Here is a 19845-nt window from a genome sequence, read left to right on the forward strand (position 1 = left end):
GCCTTCCTTTGAAGAGCCTTTCTTGGATAGAGTGATGTAGAAGGGGAGGGGGGGGGGGGTGAAAACACGAACGGCATCGACCACCGCCGCCTCCTTTTTTGAGGCCATGGGCAGCGCGTGCTGTTCCGGCGGTTCCCAGCCGTCCGCGAAGAGCTGAACGAGCCGCTCGGAGCAGAGAGGCTGCCTTGCGGAGGGTCGGTCGCCGGTAATTGGAAAGGCGACGGGGCGATCCCTATTCGCTGCGTCGACCGCCGCGAAGCCTGTCGGCGGTGGCGCACTCCCCAAGCGTATCCCACGCGCAGGTCTCGGCTGGCAGCGCCGAACGTCGGCCGCGCTTCATCGGCAGTGTCGCAAGCTCGTCAACGAGCGAACTGCCCCGTCGCCTCTATTGGGGCTAGCGAGAGCCGAAACGTAGCACCTGTGCGCGCAGACCAGAGGTAGCCCGCATGGCGTTGTCAAAGCCTGGCGTCGGGCCGAAGGTATACAGCTGCATCCGAGCCGGGTTTCATGTGTGCACAAGCACCCCTACACGATAACGACGTCATTGAGAGCAGTGTTGAGCCGGGCTTTAACGATTGCCGCAGTTGAGACGGAGTACTGTTATCATAATTGTCCTCTGAAGAGCCGCATCGGTTCCCGGTTTAACCAACGGAAGAGCGTGATCTGGCATTCCAACGGCAAGCGAGCGCATTGGTCTGTCATTCTTGCAGTGGGGCAGCACGCGCGCGCCCTTGAAGAGCGAAGAAAAGAAAAAAACGTGCCCATCCCATGATACACCCTCGCAGTAATGACGAAACTGTCAGTTACGCAAGGCGCTATCTAACGCCGAGCGGCGATGGTGAGCGCTCGGCAACAGCGATCGATGTCGCAAGAGTGCGTAAATACTGGGGGCAGAGGAGAAAATGGAGCGAACGCTGGAAGGGAGCGAAGAACACTGGAGGGGAACGAGCACGCGTGGCATCTCGAAATGACGCCATCCCTTCGGCGGCGCAGTTTACACCACGGCGCATCGGCTTCAACGCTTGAGCGATATATCTCGGACGCCAATGGCTGGCAGGGTTGATTCAACGCCTTCCTGTGCTATTAAGCGCGTTCCTTTTAATAGAGAAGGCTTTCAACGGGGAATATGCTTGGGTAGAGTTCTTGTTATCCTTGGGATGACGTGGATGATTCCGGCCTCCACCGGGAGAAATAAAGTCGTTGTCTTGAGCATAACTTTCTCCTTTTTGGGGGAATATGCAGGTCTTTTCTTTTTTTGCATGCATAGGGCCCGTACGGGTGTTACTTTCGCCTGTATAGCAATGGGTCAAGACGTGAGTTTTCTGTGGCTTCCACAAGCAGACTGACCACCCCATGGCGTCATTTGGCCGGGGAGGAACCTAACCTGGACGGGACAGACAGCAGAGTAGTGAAGTCGAGCTGTATGCGTGGCCCTCTTTCGGTGTTTCTCTTCAAAGAGGTTGGCGGACGTCTCCAAACAATACTCTAACTGCCACCTTGAAAGCGAAGCCTCTTCTGCAGGACGAGCCCAGTGTGTAGAAATAAAGCTACATCGCGCTTATTCTGGCGGTGAGCGCAAGCCAATCCAGGCTCACCACGCCGCAGGTGAGGCGACTCAATAAGCCGTCAGCGCAGGTCTCTCTACTGACACGTGCCTCTGTGCTAAACATCCGCGTTTGACGTCAACTCACCCTTTCTCTCTCTCCTTCCCCCACCCTACTTTTATTTTTTTCTTGTTCTACTATGTGCCCACATGCCACATACCGCTGCGCGCATTTTCTAGAAATATGTAATGCAGACTTGCGAAGCAACGGCTGCTTCTATTTGTAGGAATCAAATTTTGCGATCTTGAACTGGAATACGCATATTTAAAAAATAAATAGTTATTCTTCTTTTTATTTCGGCCCTTTTAAAGCGTGAAAGGCAATGAAGGGGGACATATTTCACAGCGTTCGCGCAGTCCGAGCCTTTCCGGATCCAGCCAGAGCAGAGCAGCTACAGCCTGTATGCCCTACTTGGCGTCCAAGCAGTGTTGCACTGCAGTCGATGCCCTATCAACGCACGCGAAAGAAGAGATGATAAGTCCCCGTGAATGGCAACGTGAAATAACTGAGTTCCTTTCTGCTTATATTTTACCAGTGCCGTTCCCTGCCCTCGAGCGACGCATTATAAAACTGCCGTGCGGTGAAGTGCATGCTGCTCCGAGCCGTTCCGCGTGCACTGACATCCCGCTAAACCAGCCGTTTTGAATTTGGGCGAACACCAGTGATGTTCCGTTCGAGGATTCTTTTTTTTCCTCTTGGGGGGAATTTGAGGAGTAAAGTTTGGCGAAGCGGGATCTTTGCGGAGTTTCGAAATTTCCTCACTTATTTCAAATTGCTGGATGTTTCAAGCTGCTGCAGGGAAAAAGTTGCTGAAATGGGAATTTTTGGGGTCTAATTGAGGGAATTTTCGGTCACTGCATGGAGCATCTCTGGCTCAAGCATAAACGCGACCGAGGGTCAAGCCGACTTCGTGCTCTGCAGCAAACACAATAGGCAACGTGCTACCGCTTCATACAGTCCGGTTACCGAAGCCTGTATAGACACAGAGAAGCGTAGCCAGCAGGCGCGGATAACAACCAGCAGTATTGCATTTTGGAAAGCCGTTCAGATGCTATTCCTACCTTGCACGTGTTCCCTTTTGTGACAAAGCTGGGGCTATACTATTGTCGTCTTCGTTGCAAAACGCAGGCACAAATTCATTCCGGAATCACGCGGCCCTGATTGAGGTGAATGCTGGGGTCAACAACGCGTCCGTTATGTTCTCCTTCCCTCTCAGGACCTCCTCTCCAACCACGGGAAATTTCCGACGCAGCAGCGTTCACCTTGGGTGCGTACCTCTTCATGGTCGACTTTGGTTGTAGTCAGGCCGCGCACGTGTTGCTTGCCTTGAGACCCGTTTAATTTCGCGGCCCGGACTTGAAACATACCGGCAATCGCAGAAAGCTGGGGAATGCCGCCCGACAACCAAACACGCACTGTCGCTAGCCGCATCGAATGATGCGAAGATCCCGTCGCTTGCTTCCGGGGCTCAAAATGCGCCTCATGTCTGCGGTAGTAAAGTGGCAGCCGTTCAGCTCTCACTCGACTAACCCTTATTGACCAGGCCTCATGATCAGGGGAAGCAAACCGCCGTAATAGGCATGCTCGCCTTCTCGCGGCTCTCAAACCAGAATCAAGCGGCCAGCGTCCTTCGGCAATAGCGAACCGCCTGAGTTTTTTTTTTTCCTTCCTGTTTTTTTTTTTTTTCAGCGGCCGACTTTTAAGAGGGCGCGTTGCATCATGCATCATGGAAAAGAGGCTGCCCAGTTGGCAGCGGCCTGCCACATGGATTGCCCGATCCCGAAGGCCTTCGCCCATAAGCTCGGTGACTGGGCATCTAACGCGAGCACTGCACGCCCCCCCCCCCCCCCCCCCCCCCCCGCAGTCGGGCCAGACCGGACGAAGGTCGGCACGCGTGACCGCCCCCGGAACTGCAACAGATCCGCAGTGGAGAGTTCTTTCCTGCGCATATATGAACGAGGCGGCGCTTATCGGTCGTTCCGGTGGAGCACTCGCAATGTGCGTCCCAGCCAATCTAAAGAAACAGATGCCGGTCTACCGTGGGCAGACGAAAAGTAACGGAAGTGCTCGTGCACGGAGCCTGTATCACTCGTTCTTTTTCCTTCAGTTTGTCTTAGCGCTCTTCGACGAGGTCTTACACATGTCAGCCAGTAACTGATTCGTACCAACACTGGAGCTTCAGTCGTGGATCTCCTCGGTAGCAGGGGCGGATTTGTGGGCAGCTTTCGGGGAAGACCTTTAAGACTGGGGAAGGGCGGTTCGTTCTCTCTCGCTTTCCGCTCTTGAATACGGCTATGAGATGCCGGGGCTAGCAAAAATTTTATCCTTCCTTTCTAGTATTATTTTTTCAATAAACCACTATACTACTACTACAGCCTTTCTTCCGAAACGGCTAAATGCTGAAACTATATGTTCAACTCGTTTGCCACGCCGCAGTCATCATGCCTGACATACGCTGTTCTCTATTGAACCTTGCGCATTTTTCTCGGGAGCGTAAACACTTCCTTTGTATTCGTGTGATGCAGACTGTGGCGTCCGAAAATTCGTTTCCGAAATCCATATCTCATTCGCATCGCTTTCGGACCTCCTGTACCGATGGCTTCTATATTTCATTAATTTCGTTGCCACCGCACTACTCTGGCAACGGGAGACAGGGAAATACATACTTTTTTTTTGTTAGAGCGTCAGTAGTCCTTGATTAGACGCTATGCATCTTTGGGATGTGAAGCAAAAGTCCAGCTTCTCTAACAATTCGTTAGCGCCACGGTGCTATAATTAGTGGCCCGTATCGCATTTTGTTTCTTATGCGCCAAAATGTGGGCCGTTACGAGCCAAAAAACTAGGATAGCAGAGATCAAACATGGCGCCATCCGCCCAGGCGGAGATGGTTGCGAGGTGCGCACGCTTGCCACTGCGCAGCTGGGTCCCCGCGGAAGCTGGTCATGCTGTGCTAAATCTCCCTATTTTGTGCGCCGAATGTTACGCCCGGGCTAAGAGGGACGCCGTATAGTAGCAGGCTCCGGACCTATTTCGACCACCTCGCGTTTTGCAGCAAGCGCCAATATCTCAGCATACGATCGTTCTTACATGTCGCCTTTATCGGAATTATAAGATTGCCGCAGCAAGGATTCGACCCCGCAACTCACGCTCAGAAGCAACGCGTAAACTCGCAGAAGGCCACAGCTTGAGTCGCAGAAACTGTAGCATTCATGCAACTATACGCGGCTGCATTGGTGCACATTCGCGGCTATAATACAGAGCTCGCTTCAGCGATCAAAATCCTCTCACGACCTAGCTAGGGAAAATTAGGTGTCACTTAATACGTGTGCTCACATATGCCGCTCATTTGCTCGCGCATAAGCGGGAGTAAATTTCCCCTCTCCTGTACGTAACGCGTGACAATAGAACGCCGAAGCGTCCTCCGTGTTATTGTGGCCGCGACTGTATGCACTTGAAAGAACGAAACCGCACAACTAAAGCGAAGGACCAGGGAAAGGACAGACACGTTCCCTGGCCTTTCGCTTTTAGTTGCGCTGGTTCGTTATTTCAAGATGCGATACTAACTCGCCCACTATGTTATGTTGCTACTGCATACACTCTCTCAACCACTATACGCGATCCTGCAACCGCGGCCATTCGTCACTTACCTGAAAGTAACAGCAGCAGCAGTCGCCGACGCTCGCGACAGCGTCTATTTTCTCACGCTGGCCCTCACCGCAGGGCGCTCGCTAATATCCAATCTGCGGCGGTGACCGCCTCGGTCAAAACACTCGCATAGCGCCAGAGATAAGCCGACCTATTGCTTGCGCTAAAGAAGGTGAAGCGACCAAATCGGGAGCAATTATTCGTGCAATGTCACGCTGTGGGTTCACTGCGGACGCTAACGCAGCCGCCACACTGGTCTAACCGCAGGGCGCAAGGCTAACGGCTGCTGTTCATTTCAGGTTTTGCTTTCATGCCGCCGAAGGCGTATCCAACCAGCGTCTTGCTGCGGAGGAGACTGGACGCGCGCCTTTCTGAAAGTCAGTTTTCCCGGAAAAGAGACCACGTCGGTCGAAAAAAGGATGCGAATTTTGTAATAAATAAGGTATGACAAAGGCCTCGGCACGCGCAGCCGAGGACTAGACAGTAGAGCATTTTAGCATACTGTTACCGCCCAGCTACCCGTTGATGCAGATGCCCGGCCTGGGGCTATGCTAAAGCATCGCCTTATTGCTCGAACACGCTTGGCAGTTGCCCATAGGTGTACCGTGACGATAATTTTTCTCCTACGGAGCACACCGCTGCATGACATAGAGAAGAAATCCAGACAACCGGAATAGGTTGCCGCTTGTCAAAGTTTCTTTCCATGCCAGCCGTTCTGTACAAGACAATTTCCACTTTCTCATCCCTGGCTCCAAAAGCACGCGCGGTGGTGAAAAGCCTGTACAGCTCGTTCCGTTCCAAGTTGCCACTGGTTGGTTACTCAGCTAGAGCACATTTGAGCAGGCAAGAGGAAACCGACAGTGCCGTGAGGCGGCCGAAGGCTACGACGCTGGTGCCAAGAGCGAGGCAGCCCGGCACCCGCGTCGGCTCTTCGGCCGCCCGAAGCATAATAGCAGGAGCAGCCGGGGTTCCAGTGGTCCGAGGTCAGAGGCCCACTGGCACCCGCAGCTTTACGCGTTCTCCCAAGGCTCCGTAGACGAAGAAGAGACACTGCGACAGCGTCGGGCTGTACCGTTCCTTTTTTTTTTTATTCTTGAAGAAATGGCTTGAAAGGAGCCTTTGTACAGAATGATGAAACGGGAGAGTACCGACAACACTCTAGAGACAGCATCACCGGACATGCACACACACATGCACGCGCACACACATACGTTCGATAATTTACAACACCTTGCTAAAGACGGGCTCCATAAATAATGAAAGCACACCAAGACAGACACACAACAAATGATTGCACATAATACTGGCTCCCGCAGCAGCAGCAGCGCCATCGTGGATGTCCACCATAACTTATATTACCCTTCTGTACAGTCTTCGCGTGATAAGTTATGCGTCCGTGCGCTATGTACACTGGTGGGGGGGGTGCCTACGTCTCCGTCTTGAGCGGCGGCGTGGGGGGCTTCTTGGACAGGTTGAGCGGCTGGGGCCCGTCCTGGGGGACTAGCGGCGGGCTGGGCTGCGGGCTGTAGGGGCAGCGCGGCGGCGAGCCCCAGCCCTGGAAGAAGTTCTGCGGGCCCTCGTTGCGCATGATGATGTTGTGGATGAGGTCGGTGCGCTTGAGCTGCTGCTCGTTGAGGAAGCGCGGCGCCTGCTGCAGCCGGCCCACGAGCGTGCTGTGGCTCGAGGCCAGGTCGGCCGAGCTCGAGGCGGCCTCCTTGCGCACGGCGCGCAGCTTCTTGTGGTGCCGGTACGCCTCCTCCATGAGCTGGTGCGGGCTGACGAGCGGCGGCGCCTGCAGCGCGCGCTTCAGCACCGGCATGTCCTCGTCGGCGCGGTCCGGCTCGTCGGCCGCCTTGTCGTCCAGCGAGCGCGGGCTGGAGCACACCGAGGCGCTGGGGGTGCAGCAGCCGGGCTCCTTGCCGCTGTCGATGCCCGAGTCGGTGGGCGAGTCGAGCCGGCGCACCTTGGCGAACGGCTTGGCCGGGCTGTCCGGCGAGTAGTCGGTGCTGCTCGAGAAGGAGCCCGAGCGGACGGGGCTCTTGGCGCCGTCCAGCGAGTTGGTCGACGAGGCCACCGAGTGCGGGCTCGCCGGGCTCCAGTCCTCGGTGGCGCCCCACTGCTCCAGGTACGGGGGCGTTGCCGGCTCCATCTTGTAGGCCAGCAGCTTCTCCGAGTGCAGCGTGTTGAGCGTGCGCAGGTCCGGCACCTTCTTGAGCAGTTCGGCGCACAGCTGCGGCCGGTCCGGGTGGCCCGCCGCCACGGCCTTCTGCAGCACCTCGCTCAGGCGCCTCTGCATCTTCTGCACCAGGTCCGTGTTGCGCAGCCCAGGCCGATCTGCGAACAACAGCGAGGGACCGGTCATTCGCGCTCGATCGCCAGCAGCACAATGCGCGCCGGAACCTGTCAAGCGGCAACACTCACCGGGGGCAATGACCACGACGGAGCAGAAGAGGCCCAGCTCGGCGTCCGTCAGGCCCAAGGCGTTGAGCCGGTCGGCGAAGTCGAACATGGAGTCGAGCAGGAACCGGGCGTTACTGGCCGAATGCAGCGACTCGCGGAGTAGCACCTGGCCGTTGAGGCACACCATGGAGCTGCTGCGGCTGTCAAACATGCAGGCCAACCGCACCAAGAGTACTTCAAACACGCCAGCCTTGAGCAGCGTCACTTGGTCGTCCTGAGCCAGGAGGCTGAAGCCAGGAATACGTTTGGCGAACTCCACCACACCGCGAATCGCAGGGGAGAAACGTTCAGAGAAGTCCTCCATTAGCCGCGGAGCTCCACTGCCTTCGGCTGGTTGCGTGGTGGGATTCAGCGGGCAGGCCTGTGGGTAAATTGGGGGACAATAATGTACTTTCTGACACCAATTTTAGTGCTCTCCAGTCGACATTTACAAACGAGAGAAAAGTTGCCAGGTGACGCGCGCTTAATACAAGCGTGTTTCACCAGGCGTCAGTGCAATTTCATTTAAACCTACCACTAAACCTTTCATTCCTTAAGACTGTGTACACGAATTACACTACCGGGGGTCACCAGCGTACTATGAACTCGCGCCACACCCGCACTGGTCAGACGGCAGGGTAAGCTAGCAGGTTCATGCTACGCTAGTGACTGCACGGAAATCAACAGCAAAGTTTTTCTTACCAGCTGTGGAGGGCACAGAGTGTAGACAGGGTGGGCACGGGCGCGCTCCAGAAGAGGGGAAACCTTGTCGCTGGTGAAGTCGCAGGTCTCCTCATGGGCGCGCACCACGGTTTCGAAGAGCCGCATTTCGTCTTCCAATTCCACAGCCAACGCCTTCTCTTGCGAGCTGGCGTTCACCTTCTGCATAGCGGCGAGGATCTTCGCCTTTTCACGCTTCGGCACACGACCAAACCTCACGGCTGCGAGCGAAAAAAAAGAAAAAACAGAAGCCAACAATTAGGTACATACCACCGAACACAACCGCGACGTTTTGCTTTCATCAGTGCGCATCCTACTCCAAGTGGTCCCGAGATCCCCGATGAGCTCATTAGACATTACATTACCACACGGGCACGTTCGTGAAAATGCCGAGGCGCCGGTCCGAACGAACGGCGCACGTACCTCGCATCGCCATCCTACCGCGACACGCCAGAAACGTGCGCCGCCGGCAACTGTCCCGTCGACGACTCCGGCGAACGCGCGCGCGCCGACACTTCCGAGGGCACGCACACGCGGAGCACGTCGAGCAGCGTCCGCACTGCTCTCCGGCGGCAAACGCGAGACTCGAGCGAGCGCGACGCCGCGCGGCGCAGTCTCCGCGCTCCCCGATCAACAGATGGAAGACTCCGCGGACATAGGCTTACGTTTGCCGTCGACAAAGTACAGGTAACCTGCGTTGCCCGGCCTAGGATCCGGAGCCATCATCATGGTTGCACCAGGCCCGCGGTCCGAGCTCTTGTGCCTACTGCGTATCGGCGCTACCCATCGATGCCGCCGCCACAAGGAAGAGCGCCAAGCGCCGGTGAAATAACGTCACTCCTTTTCCGCTTTCCCTCTCAACCTCCTGCCCTTGAACTTGTTTAATAACGCCCGCGCGGCGACCTACTTCTAAGCCGACCTTGAAGGCGCGCCATCTACCGCAGGAAGCCGCCAGCTTCCGACGTCGTCATGCGTCGCCATCTATCGGAGTGGCGCGCAAACACTAGAGCCAACAGCGCGCGCGGGAACGAATCTTGCGTCGCCCGCGTTGGCGCCGCGGATGAAACAGCTGCACTGGGCAAAACGTTACCAACCTTTTCGATAAATTAATTAGTCGGTCGCGAAAGCAAAGTTTTTAAGCGATATGGGTCACGAAGCCAAAGGTAGGCATGAACAGCTATCGTTGGCTCGTGTAAACAAAGAGCACTCACCATCTCGAGACATGCCGACTGCGATGCATTTCTTGAGCCTGCAGTACTGGCATCTGTTCCTGTTGATACGCAGGATTGAGCATTGTTGATTCTTGGTGCAAGGCCGGTACTGGATCTTTTGTTGGATGCTCCTCCGGAAAAAGCCCTGCAGTTGAAAGAGGGATATTTTAGATTGGACATGTGCGACGAAAACAACACCATGGTCTCGATAATTTCGCGCGGTGAGCAGCACAGACCAATGAAAAAGCAGTCGCGAGGTGCGCGGCGTCACACCAGGCGTCCTAGCCGCGACAATGGAAGCGCGAAAGCGACACAAAAGGTCCCGAGTGGCCGTGCTCACAGAGGCCAAGTGCGGCACCGCTTTCCGGGGCATGAGGCAAGCACCAAAACAAGGGCCGCACACAGGAAGTGACCGGACGAGCAAAGCTTTCCGCGTCCCAATAGCTCCGTTTTGTTTTTCCGCCGGTACAAGGAGAGGAGGTTTGGGTTGACCGTGACCCCGGAGAAGGGGGGGGGGGGGTGGCGCGGTTCGATGACCTGGAGGGCGTTCAACCCGGCCTCACGAAGAGGGGGCCAATAACTTTCCATCTCCGCTGGCGGCAGCGAATAGGAGAGTGCGGCGGAGGGCCAATGGCGGAGCTAGAATATGTGATTTTGGGTCTCGCGGGAGCATTCACCTCGTAGAGTTGAATGAACGCGTCAAGGACACACCTGCCCGTCGCCATGGGAACGGCGAGGGTGACGCGCGGTTGTTTTGGGGAACTGGAGCAGGGGACAAGTTCTGGGGGAACGCAAAACTAGTTCACAAAAGGAACAGGGAAGGCTGGGAGGAGAGGAAAGTTCTTGTGCGCGCTTTCTTCGCTCCTACCGCTATGCAAGCGGCTGGTTCAAAGGAAACTATAGTGGCATTGATTCCCAAGTCATGAGTAGTGCACAGAAAGTGAAACAGTGTGACGCCGCATGAGCTCCTCTATTTTTTTCCTTTACGCACGAAACGGCCTGCATTCAAATTAGCGACAACAGGATGCCAACTCGCAAGAAAGCCGACTAAAGTGCTTCTAAGTAGTGCAGCCCGTACGAACATACTGCTAGAGTGTCGCGACAAAAACTGCGTGCAGACTTGCACCTGCGCGAAGCCATGCGTACGCCAGGAGTGCGAATCAGTTGTCTGCACATCACAGTGACATGAAAACATCTGCTTCGCGTTTGCAACATCGACATTTAACCCGGAAGGCGTTCTTTTGTTTTGCGAGTAAGCGCGCTGAGTGAGGTCGCGCTGCGCTTACTTCTGCGAGACACGAAAAAAAAAACGCCTTCCGTAACGATATTAAAACGTCCACTGCTTTTACAACAAAGCGCTCACCTTGCATCCTTCGCAGGAGTGCACGCCGTAGTGGAAGCCGCTTGCCTTGTCCCCACATACTCGGCACAACACGGTGGTCCCGTCGAATTCTGATCATGGGAGAAAGGAAAAAAAGACGGACAGGGGTTCAGAGCCGAGCTCGCAGAACGAAGTTTTGTGGACGCTCCCCAGCCGGCTGCTCCCCATTCCCCACGCCGGCGTTGCCAAGAGCAACCAAGATGGCGCGCGCGCGGCGCTAGCTCACTCGGTCAACGAACTCGCGGGGCGCGCGCTTTCTCCCTCTCCCGTGCCTGCACACTGGGTCAGTGAACTCCTCCGATAAACATTTTTTCGTCTCGTCGCCATGGAAACCCGCGGGTATTCGGGTCAACGACTCGCGGGGAACAAATGTCCCTAGGAGCACGCCGCTCGGAGCCGCGCGGCGAAGCTGCGGCTTCGCCGGCGACTCCGGGCCGCGGCGAACCGCCGCCGGAGCTCGTCTGCCGGCGGCTGGTCGGGCCGCGGCGGCAGACGACAGCTTCGACGGCGGCTCGGTTCGCGCGACGACGTAGCAAAACCTTACGGTTTACGGGCGGCACGCAGAGACATCATCACGTCGAGCCACACACAGCCGTCGGTTCGTAATCCTGTGCGCCAAAGACGACGACGACGAGCTCCGAAGAACACACACCTATTTTGAGATCAGCGTCCTTTCGCTCGAGCTGCTGCTGCTGGAAGGGCAACGTGGCCAGGAGCTGGAGATCCTTCTCGGTGAGAATCATGGCGAGCGGCGGCCTAGCACATCCGTTCGCGAGAGCGCACCGCCGGAGAACTGCCGCTTCCTTCCGCTCCTCCGAGTGACAGTGAAAGTAGACGCGCGGCAAACCGGTTTCGGCGGCCGACGACGCAGCCCGACTTGTCGGCGCGGAGAAAGCAGGCCAAATCGTACAGCTCAAGTTCACCGCTACTAGTTTTGTGCGCGAGGCGCCGCTCCTTCCCTCGCCATGTTGATTGACGTGAGCGCCGGCGAGGGCCAATAGGAGCGCGCCGCGCCGGAAGCTGATTGGCCCGGCGGAACTGCGCCCGCCCCCTTAGGAGTTCGATGACCCAGCCACTACGCCAGTGTGTCGCTAACCTCGCGTTTTATGGATCAATATTTGGTGTCAACGCTCCACGTGAAATACTTTTTTCAAGGGTGCAAACTTCCCGCTGGCACAAAAGCGGCTCGGTCACTGACATGGCAGCCATTGCCATGGACGGACTTGTCTCCGCCCAGGGGCCTGAGCCCTGGGTTCCCTCGGAGCCGCGTTTTTTGCCTTTGTTTGTTTGCTTGCGGGGTTGTTATCCTCTCCACTCGCCCTCTCCCTCCCTTCGTTTTCTCCGGTTGACGCGGCGCCTCAGGTCAGGCACCCGGAGCTCCGTGTTTTTCCTCGATTCGCGGCTGCATAGCAGGAAGAAGCATTGGCTTTCCGAGCTGCCCTTTCTTGGTGAGCGCGGCGCGGTTGAACCCCGCGTCACGCGCCTTAGGCCTAGGGCGCGTTCCGCGACGCACCTGTTTCTGTGGCGGCGCTCTGGCGGCATCGTCGTCGCGCTTTCGGCGGCGGCTCGCCAGCGTGCCGGGCGCGACATTTGACCGCGCTGCATGCAGCTCATCGCCGCCGCTCCGAACCCTTTATTATTCAGCGCGTCGGCGCTCGCTTTTCTTATTCGTAGCTCTCGCGTATTGAAATGTTTCTGTGTTTGGCGTGCTACACTTCTGTTGCGCCTTAATTTTTTTTTTTAACGCAGTTGGAGTCTAGCGATTTAAGCACAGCTGCTATATAAATGAAACGCAGCATTTTTTTTACACTTTGGTAACGGCTTCGGACTCCACCTTGTAGCATAATACTTACGGACGCAATATTTTTTTTTTCAACGCGTGTATTAGACCACAAGTTATCACCACAACGCCTCTGAGTGTAGCTGCCATATATTTAAATATACGTTTCCCTCCCCGCACCGTTTCTTTTTTCCTGAAGTAAACGGCCAGGCGTGTTTGTTTTCCCGAAAGGCTGCAAGTGCGATTGCGTGCTCATGTGTTCATTCACCGGTGGGCGAGCGCAGCGGAGGCCCCTTATCGGTTACTAACACAGCTTCCCGGCTGATAGCGGAGCGGCTTCGTGGCACTTGTCTTTCCTTTCTTGGACGCATATTTTCCCCTCGCCTTATTTGCCACCTGAGTGCCTCCGGCGCCTGGTTTTGTTTTCCGGCGGAAGAGAGCGCGCGCGCAATCTCCGGTACCCAGCAGGAAAATGCGTGCCCCGTGCGTTGCGCAAGCACGCGGGGCGCGCCGAGAGCGCGGACTTGGCGCCGGTGTCCAGGAGGGGGTCAGACAAAGGCGCGCTTTTCGCGGAAGGCGGCCGCATTTTTGCGGGTCCTTTGTGTACCGCCTCCGCGGAGCTTTGTGCGCGGGCCGCCACACCCCTCCGGCTTCCCAGAACTCGGGCTATGGCCCAGTTCCCCTCCTGCGGGGCTGACCCGCGGGGAGAGCCCGTTCAAGGCCGCAGGTCGATGCACTGCCATCGGCTGACCTTGGACGCCGCTCGCCTGCCTCGCTCCGCTGGAAAGCCTTGAAACTCGGTCAGAGAGCCCGGTGTTGTGTGCGCCCCCAGGTGCGAACGGAATGCGGCCCTGGCTGACTGGGAAACCCTGGCACCTTTCCTTTCGCGCACTCCTGACGCGCGGCTGCAGACAGCGCGTTCTTGCTTCTGAGGCGCCCGATCAGCGCACCCTGCAACTCCTGATGTAGGGTACACCTCACCGTGTTCCTCTGCGTAGCGTGGCTAACTGCTGCTAGCGGCTCACCTTCTACACGGGGTTCCTGCAGCTTTTTACACTGCACCCCTTCGTGACAGCAGATATATGCTGCATTTCATGGTCGTGGGTAAGGCTTCCTCGGACTCTAGTCTTAGGACACCGCGCAGACATATTGGGGGAAATGAAGGTTTCGCTAGGCAAACGTGTCTTTATTTGCGTGAAGGTCTTTTGGCATATTTACGTAGGAATCGTTCGCGCACGGCGCATTAATGCACGCCCACCTTTAACACGCGACGCAGGAGTTTTCTGGCAGGAAAAAAAATTTACATGTTCGACAGAAAAGTATCATTAACACTAAGACAGACATGCGCATTATTAAAGTTTGGGCTTCTTCGCTGTCTTCTCCGCTTCTTTAATCCAGGAAAAGCTGATCCGTCCCTAATCACCGTAACGCAGTTAATCCGCCCTACAGTGGCAAACGGATTCGGCGTCGCCTCTGAGTCTGGGCGATTCGCGAAGACCATCTTGTAGCGGGGTTATCGGGGCCGTTCAAAGGGCACTCAACTTTGCCTACGCGGGGCAAATAGCCTGCGAATGCGTCTGGCCACGTTCTAGGCCCGGACCGACGCACCAAGTCGGTACACTTATCTGTAGCCGCCAGCGATACGACCCGCGGTCTGTCCCCGAATCTGCGGAGGGAGGGCGGCGGAGTACGTGCCGACGACCTTGCGGAAGCGGGCGCCCTGCGCGGTGACCGAGCAGCTCGGTTCGTCGTCCTGAGGAAAGTGAACCCGTCACTGGGACAACGCTCGCGCTTCCGGCCGTTGACCGGCCCTCTCTCAACGCACCCCCCCCCCCCCCCCCCCCCACCTCCGGGCGCCTTTTGTCAGGGGCCGAAGATAATCGCAGGTCGAGGAACTCGATCCCGCCAGCCGCGGGAGGAGAAAGTGCGCGTCGGTGCACTTTGCGCCCCCTCGACACGTGGTTTCGACCCAGGGCCCGCTTTACACCGCTGGTTCATAGCGACGACGCCCGGCGCACTTGCATGCGCGTCGTTAGCGGAGAAAAGTGAACAGTCCCGACGTGACGGTGGGCCTGAAACACACTGCCTTGAGAGACAGACAACCCGCGCTCGAACCTCACTGCGTTGTAGATGATGGCTGACAATTTTCAGCGCCCTGATCCTTCTTGTCTTTCGCCTTCGAGAGCTGAAATCACTGCACTGCGGGCTTCCGCCAGATTAATCGAAGGAAACACTAGACGGAAGCTTGGACGCTAACAAAAGAGGTGGACCAAGCTTCGCGGTAGCACTTATCCCCGTCACTTAATCAACATCGTCGGGCTTAGTTCGTGACATCACCTCCCACGCCCCGGGCAGCATGGAACCACCCTCGTGCGTCAGGCGGTCAGAAAATAAAAGTGCGCCCAGCTCTCTGCCCAGAGCGGCGAACAGGCAGGGTCGCCTTTGTTCGCGAGCGCCAAGTGGGTGCGCCCCCAACCCTCCTCCTTCCGGGATGTGGGCTCCTTCCTGGGCGCGTTGGTCGATGACTTCCCGGCGCGGGGTCCGAGCCCGGAGCCGCTCGGACTTCCTCCCGCCGTGCCCGCCCAGACATCTGCGAGCCCCAACCTCGCCGGATTGTTTCGCCCCTCCACTGACGCCGGCCGTAGCTCTCCGCTCCGGAGTAGCTGCCGTTGTTTAGCCGAGCGTCGAGTGGTTCAGTGACCTCAACGCGCCATGCTATCGGCACTCGAGCGAGATAGGCGCCTGCCCTCCTTATTTAGACCCGAGGCCTGCTCTATAGAGTCACCGACTTTCACTCAGAAGGGTTTCTCTGGAGTCAAGTGCACCGCAAATTGGAAAGAACAATCGAAAAAAAAAAAATTAAACACTCGTGCGCGAGTGCGGTTCAGGGGGTGAATGGTCTGTCATGAGTTTTTCGTGATCGCGAGTCGCTGGCCTCCTATGCCGTGCGGAAAGATGCCGCACCTGTTGTTCACGCGTAGCCTTTTTTAATTATTCCGTTAATGATCCAGTGAGTTGCTTTCGGTCTACAGACGCAGCAGTTATTTGCTTCAAATGACGCTAGTCATTGTCGCGAGTGTCCGTGAGTCTCCGACACCGATGGGAGGAGTTTCTGCAAGCAGCTAGCGACGCAAAAAGTCGTATCCGATTCTCAGATCCCATGCTGCACAGTAAACTTCGCCTACACCTAAAAGGAACCAACGCTGTGTAACCATCATGCTCGTATTATAAAGGCAAGCTGCCGAGCAAAGTAAATGCCTTCTGCTGGAAACTCCTCGTTAAATAAGCCAGCTGCTAATACTTCCGAAAAACGGAAGACACTCATGGGCAGCATATGTCAACCAGTGTTGGTTTAGATTGACTACATTCCACTTGCACATTCTGTATTTTTTTTTATGTCACTTTCTCGTCAGCGCACGAAAGCATCGGGACGTCGATCAGTAATTAAAGGCGGCTGCGTGACGGTCGCGGCGTGCTTCGTGTTTGCTTTAGGGGGCCTGCTCGGTCACTGACGCTCACTGGACCCCCATTCGGGCCATTATGAACAATCGGCTATAGGTCGATGGCAGCGCTGCCGCATCCCTTCCCACTATCGAACCTGTTGACTGAGCGGCCAGTTGATTAGCTGCTGGCGCCTGATTTTTTTTATTTTCTTTACGCTTTTCGCGCACCGCTCTCGCTGCTCCTGCTGCTTCTGCTATCCCTGTTTGTTTGGGGACGAGAATAACGACCACTATCGCAGGGATCGACGACACCTGCTTCCCGAGCACTCGAGGTGTGGGCGTTGCGCGCGGCCGAGGAAACAGCGCTACGCGCACTATGCAAGCGAGCCAACACCGCTGAGGCACTTCAAGGGCGCTCACTGCGAGGCCCACGGCCCCCCGGTCACGTCCCCAAAAGCCTCGCTTTTAAAGCGGAGCAGCCTCTCCGCACACGAGGGAGATTTTTTTCGGAAGGATTAACGCGAGGAGGATTTTATGTAACACGCTCTCGCACTGAGGACACATGTTTGCCTGTAAACCTTGCGCGCGGGGAGCCCACTGCACACGTGAAAGCCTTACGCTACCGGCACTTTTCTGGCAAACAGGAAAAGAAGTACTCGGCTTCGAGGTTTCCCAGGACGCTGCTTTGCATCGCCGAGACGGCAAGAGCGCGGAAGCAGCCGCGGCCGGACAGCCTCTGGGGTCCCTACAGGAAGAGGTTGCGGCCGCTTCCGTCCGCGGCTGCTGCTCCAATTAGACGGACCTCGAGCGAGAGCGGTTCCCAATTGAGCGCCGCGCGATCGATAAGCGGCTCGGGTCGCTGACCGCGGCCGTGAAAGTTGCGCGCGCCGAGGAGCGCGGGCCCCGGGTTCAACGGAACCCGGGGCGGCGCGCGGTCCTTAACCTTGCTCTTGGAAGGCCCCCTCGCGGCGCGGGGGAGGGCAGCGGCGTGTTTTGGCAGCGGGCAATGCTCCCGCGCCGGGAGCGGTGGGCTCGGCCGGTCGATCGGCCTGTTTGGTCCGCGCGGGGGCAACGGTCTCCGGAAGCGGACCGCCGCCGCCGCTCTGCGCGCGCTTCGCCTAGCCTGCCGCTGCTGTTGCGCGACGAATGGCCGACGCCAACACTGAGTCAGGCCGACTTTCGCCGAAGCACATCTTCGCGACGAGCGTGGGGACATGGCGCGGTGTCGCAGAACTCCGACGAACCTGACGCGTTCCGAGACCTGGCTCTTCGAGAAGAACAGAATGGTCCTATGTAACGCGCTTCTCCGCGGAAGTAGGACGCAATTGCGGCTCATCTGGGCGCTCCGGCGACATCTTCGCTATTTTGTGCGGCTGTCTAGTCGCATATCTGCACCAGTGCTGTATAATAAATTTCTCCCGACATATCATTGCAAATGTATTTCAGGGGAACTGTCGCGTATTCAGAAAATACATCCGCGTGCGTTAGCCTACCAGCTGAACGATGTTTGCAATGAATCAACTGCACTGCTTGTCGCGATACTTTGTGCGCAGGGTAATTAGGGACAAAGACCGAGAATTCTCCTTTGTGGCACCTCAAGCCTCGTCTTGTGGCCCTGCAAAAGGCCGCACACCACTGTTCATCCGGTGAACGCTGCTGATTTCAGCGCTCAACTGAGGTTTACACTAAGCTCAACCCGTGACGGCGCTCAAGCAGGAATCTGTGCTCCTTTTGGCCCGTTCGTACCAACCACATTAATAAAGATCGTGATTAATGCGGCAAGTTAGACTTTCTTTGGAAAGCAATTAACGCCGTCACGGAATGAAAAATTTGCATCAGGTGCCCCCCGGTAAGTACACGACGCTCACTGCAGCGACACGTAAGTCATCCTCCCTCGGCGCCCCTCCCCCATCGAGGAGTCATCAGAGCACTGTTCCCGGTAACGCGAATAAATGAGATCTATAACAATTTAACCACGAATTATTATCTTTTTAAAGCTATGGTGGCTCTATCTGTTGTTCATGAAGGGCAGAAAGGTTTGCTAACAGCAAGTAAACGGTTGCAAGCGTACTCGTATGGACAGAGCAATTTGCCGATATGCCTTTGTTGAGCGGTAGTGAACATGATTTATGCGGTGCTTTAGACGGGAGCGACGCATCGGAAAATTACAGCTCGTTACGGCCGTTAGTTTCCCCTTTCGCCCTTTCCTAAAGGGCAGCGATGACGACTGCATTCCTCGACGACTTGAGCAGCAGTTTCAATCAAAACAAGAAGGAATAAAAAAAGAGCAATCGAACTGGCGCCCGCGTTGTGCAATATCCACTAAGGAGTAATGGCTTCTTTTACTATTCCACTGCACTCTCTCCTGACGTGGTGAGCAGAAAGGTCAACGAGACGCCTGTACGACGCCTTCTGTTATCCACGCGGACGATGCGAGCAGCCCGATGAGGCCACGCGTAACGACTGGGAGCGGTGGAACTCGAAAAAGAAAGAACCCGGGCGCAATTTGAAACTGAGGATGTCGAGTTTGCCCAAACATAGAGAGATGACAAAAAGGAAGCAGCAACAGAGACAGCACAGCTGTTATCGCTGAGGTATGCGGCACCAAGTGCGCTTGCATTGTGGAGACTTTCTTTACTTTCTTTTTTTCTCTTCGTCGTTATTACGTTCTCAGTGGCGCAGCAGTTTTTGAGCTCGCTAGGCCTCGCGCCGCTCGCTTCCCTTCCGGTGTGCCGCGTCGCCACCGCAGTGACACGTTACGCGGGCCATCCTTCTTTCCGGGCGTCCCTTCTGGGCCGGAGGAAACCGCGTCTCCCGGGGCAGCAGCAGCAGCGGCGTGTTTCCACTCACGAGGAAGCAGGAAGAACGGAAGGGCGTCAGGGGCTGGCGGGGAAAACGCAACCGAGACGCAGCGGCGGCGCGCACTTTCACATCGCCGGCGTCCGGCGCGAGGGCGCGCGGGCGTACTACACACACCACGCCCCGCGGCGGGCGAGCCGACGCCATGACCTTGCGTGCCCGGTGTCATCGAACCGAGCCTTTCCGAAATAGCGCCCCGTCGCGGGCCGGCCATTCGTTCCGTCACCGGGATTTCTCCGAACGAGGCTATGACAGCGCTAAAAAGGCCACGACCCGGCGGCTATTTTCGACGCCCCGAGGGCGCACCAAGCAGCGCCGCCTACTCCCGTTTTTTCCATATTCTCGCCTCCGGGGCGTGGACACGGCGCGTGGCGAAGTTACGGGCCCCAGTGGGTTCGAATCCCTTTCCGAACGGTCGCCGTTGCCGCTCCGCTCGCATGGGAGGGGGGGGGGGGGCAGCCTGAGGCGAGAGGGTTACGCCAGAAGGAAGGAAGGAAGGAAGGAAGTAGCCAGCGAATTCGTGGGGTCACTGAGTACGCATTGACTTTCACCTTCGCACGGCTTAGCCAGCACTTGGGATAAGTAGTCGCAGCAGAATGTCCTTTCCGCTCGCAGTATCAAAACAAATGTGCATCGTTTCTCTCATGCTAAAACTGGCCTACATGGAGCCTTCAACAGGCCAGACATGGCACATGCAGTGTCACAGATTCGCTGAAGACAGAAGCTTGTGAACAACGGGCCTCTCTCTTTCCGCAGCTCGTCA

At 56.6% G+C, this 19845-nt stretch overlaps 1 protein-coding gene and 1 long non-coding RNA gene across 7 annotated transcripts in view; one reads left to right on the top strand and one right to left on the bottom strand.

Annotated features, from left to right (window-relative positions):
- Nucleotides 1–6310: 6310 nt before the first annotated feature.
- Nucleotides 6311–19845, bottom strand: part of Eip75B (Ecdysone-induced protein 75B) — a 68575-nt gene continuing 55040 nt past the window's right edge. Inside the window, exons 1-6 of one of the 6 annotated variants that reach the window (XM_077646077.1) lie at nucleotides 11653–11932; nucleotides 10983–11071; nucleotides 9620–9764; nucleotides 8391–8629; nucleotides 7671–8070; nucleotides 6311–7583 (exon numbers count right to left, since the gene is read on the bottom strand). In XM_077646077.1, coding sequence (XP_077502203.1) covers nucleotides 6676–7583; nucleotides 7671–8070; nucleotides 8391–8629; nucleotides 9620–9764; nucleotides 10983–11071; nucleotides 11653–11743 — 1872 coding nt within the window. In that variant the 5' untranslated portion in view covers nucleotides 11744–11932 and the 3' untranslated portion in view covers nucleotides 6311–6675. Of the gene's footprint in view, nucleotides 7584–7670; nucleotides 8071–8390; nucleotides 8630–8831; nucleotides 9271–9619; nucleotides 9765–10982; nucleotides 11072–11544; nucleotides 11605–11652; nucleotides 11933–19845 lie in introns of those variants that run through there. The other 5 variants (XM_077646080.1, XM_077646078.1, XM_077646081.1 and 2 more) reach the window with 5 other exon arrangements.
- LOC144113156 (uncharacterized) overlaps nucleotides 9101–19845 on the top strand; it is a 119081-nt gene continuing 108336 nt past the window's right edge. Inside the window, exon 1 of the long non-coding RNA XR_013310663.1 lies at nucleotides 9101–9231. This is a non-coding gene — a long non-coding RNA (uncharacterized LOC144113156). The remainder of the gene's footprint in view (nucleotides 9232–19845) is intronic.

Source organism: Amblyomma americanum, chromosome 1 (genome assembly GCF_052857255.1).
Source record: "Amblyomma americanum isolate KBUSLIRL-KWMA chromosome 1, ASM5285725v1, whole genome shotgun sequence".
In the NCBI taxonomy this organism is placed as follows: domain Eukaryota; kingdom Metazoa; phylum Arthropoda; class Arachnida; order Ixodida; family Ixodidae; genus Amblyomma; species Amblyomma americanum.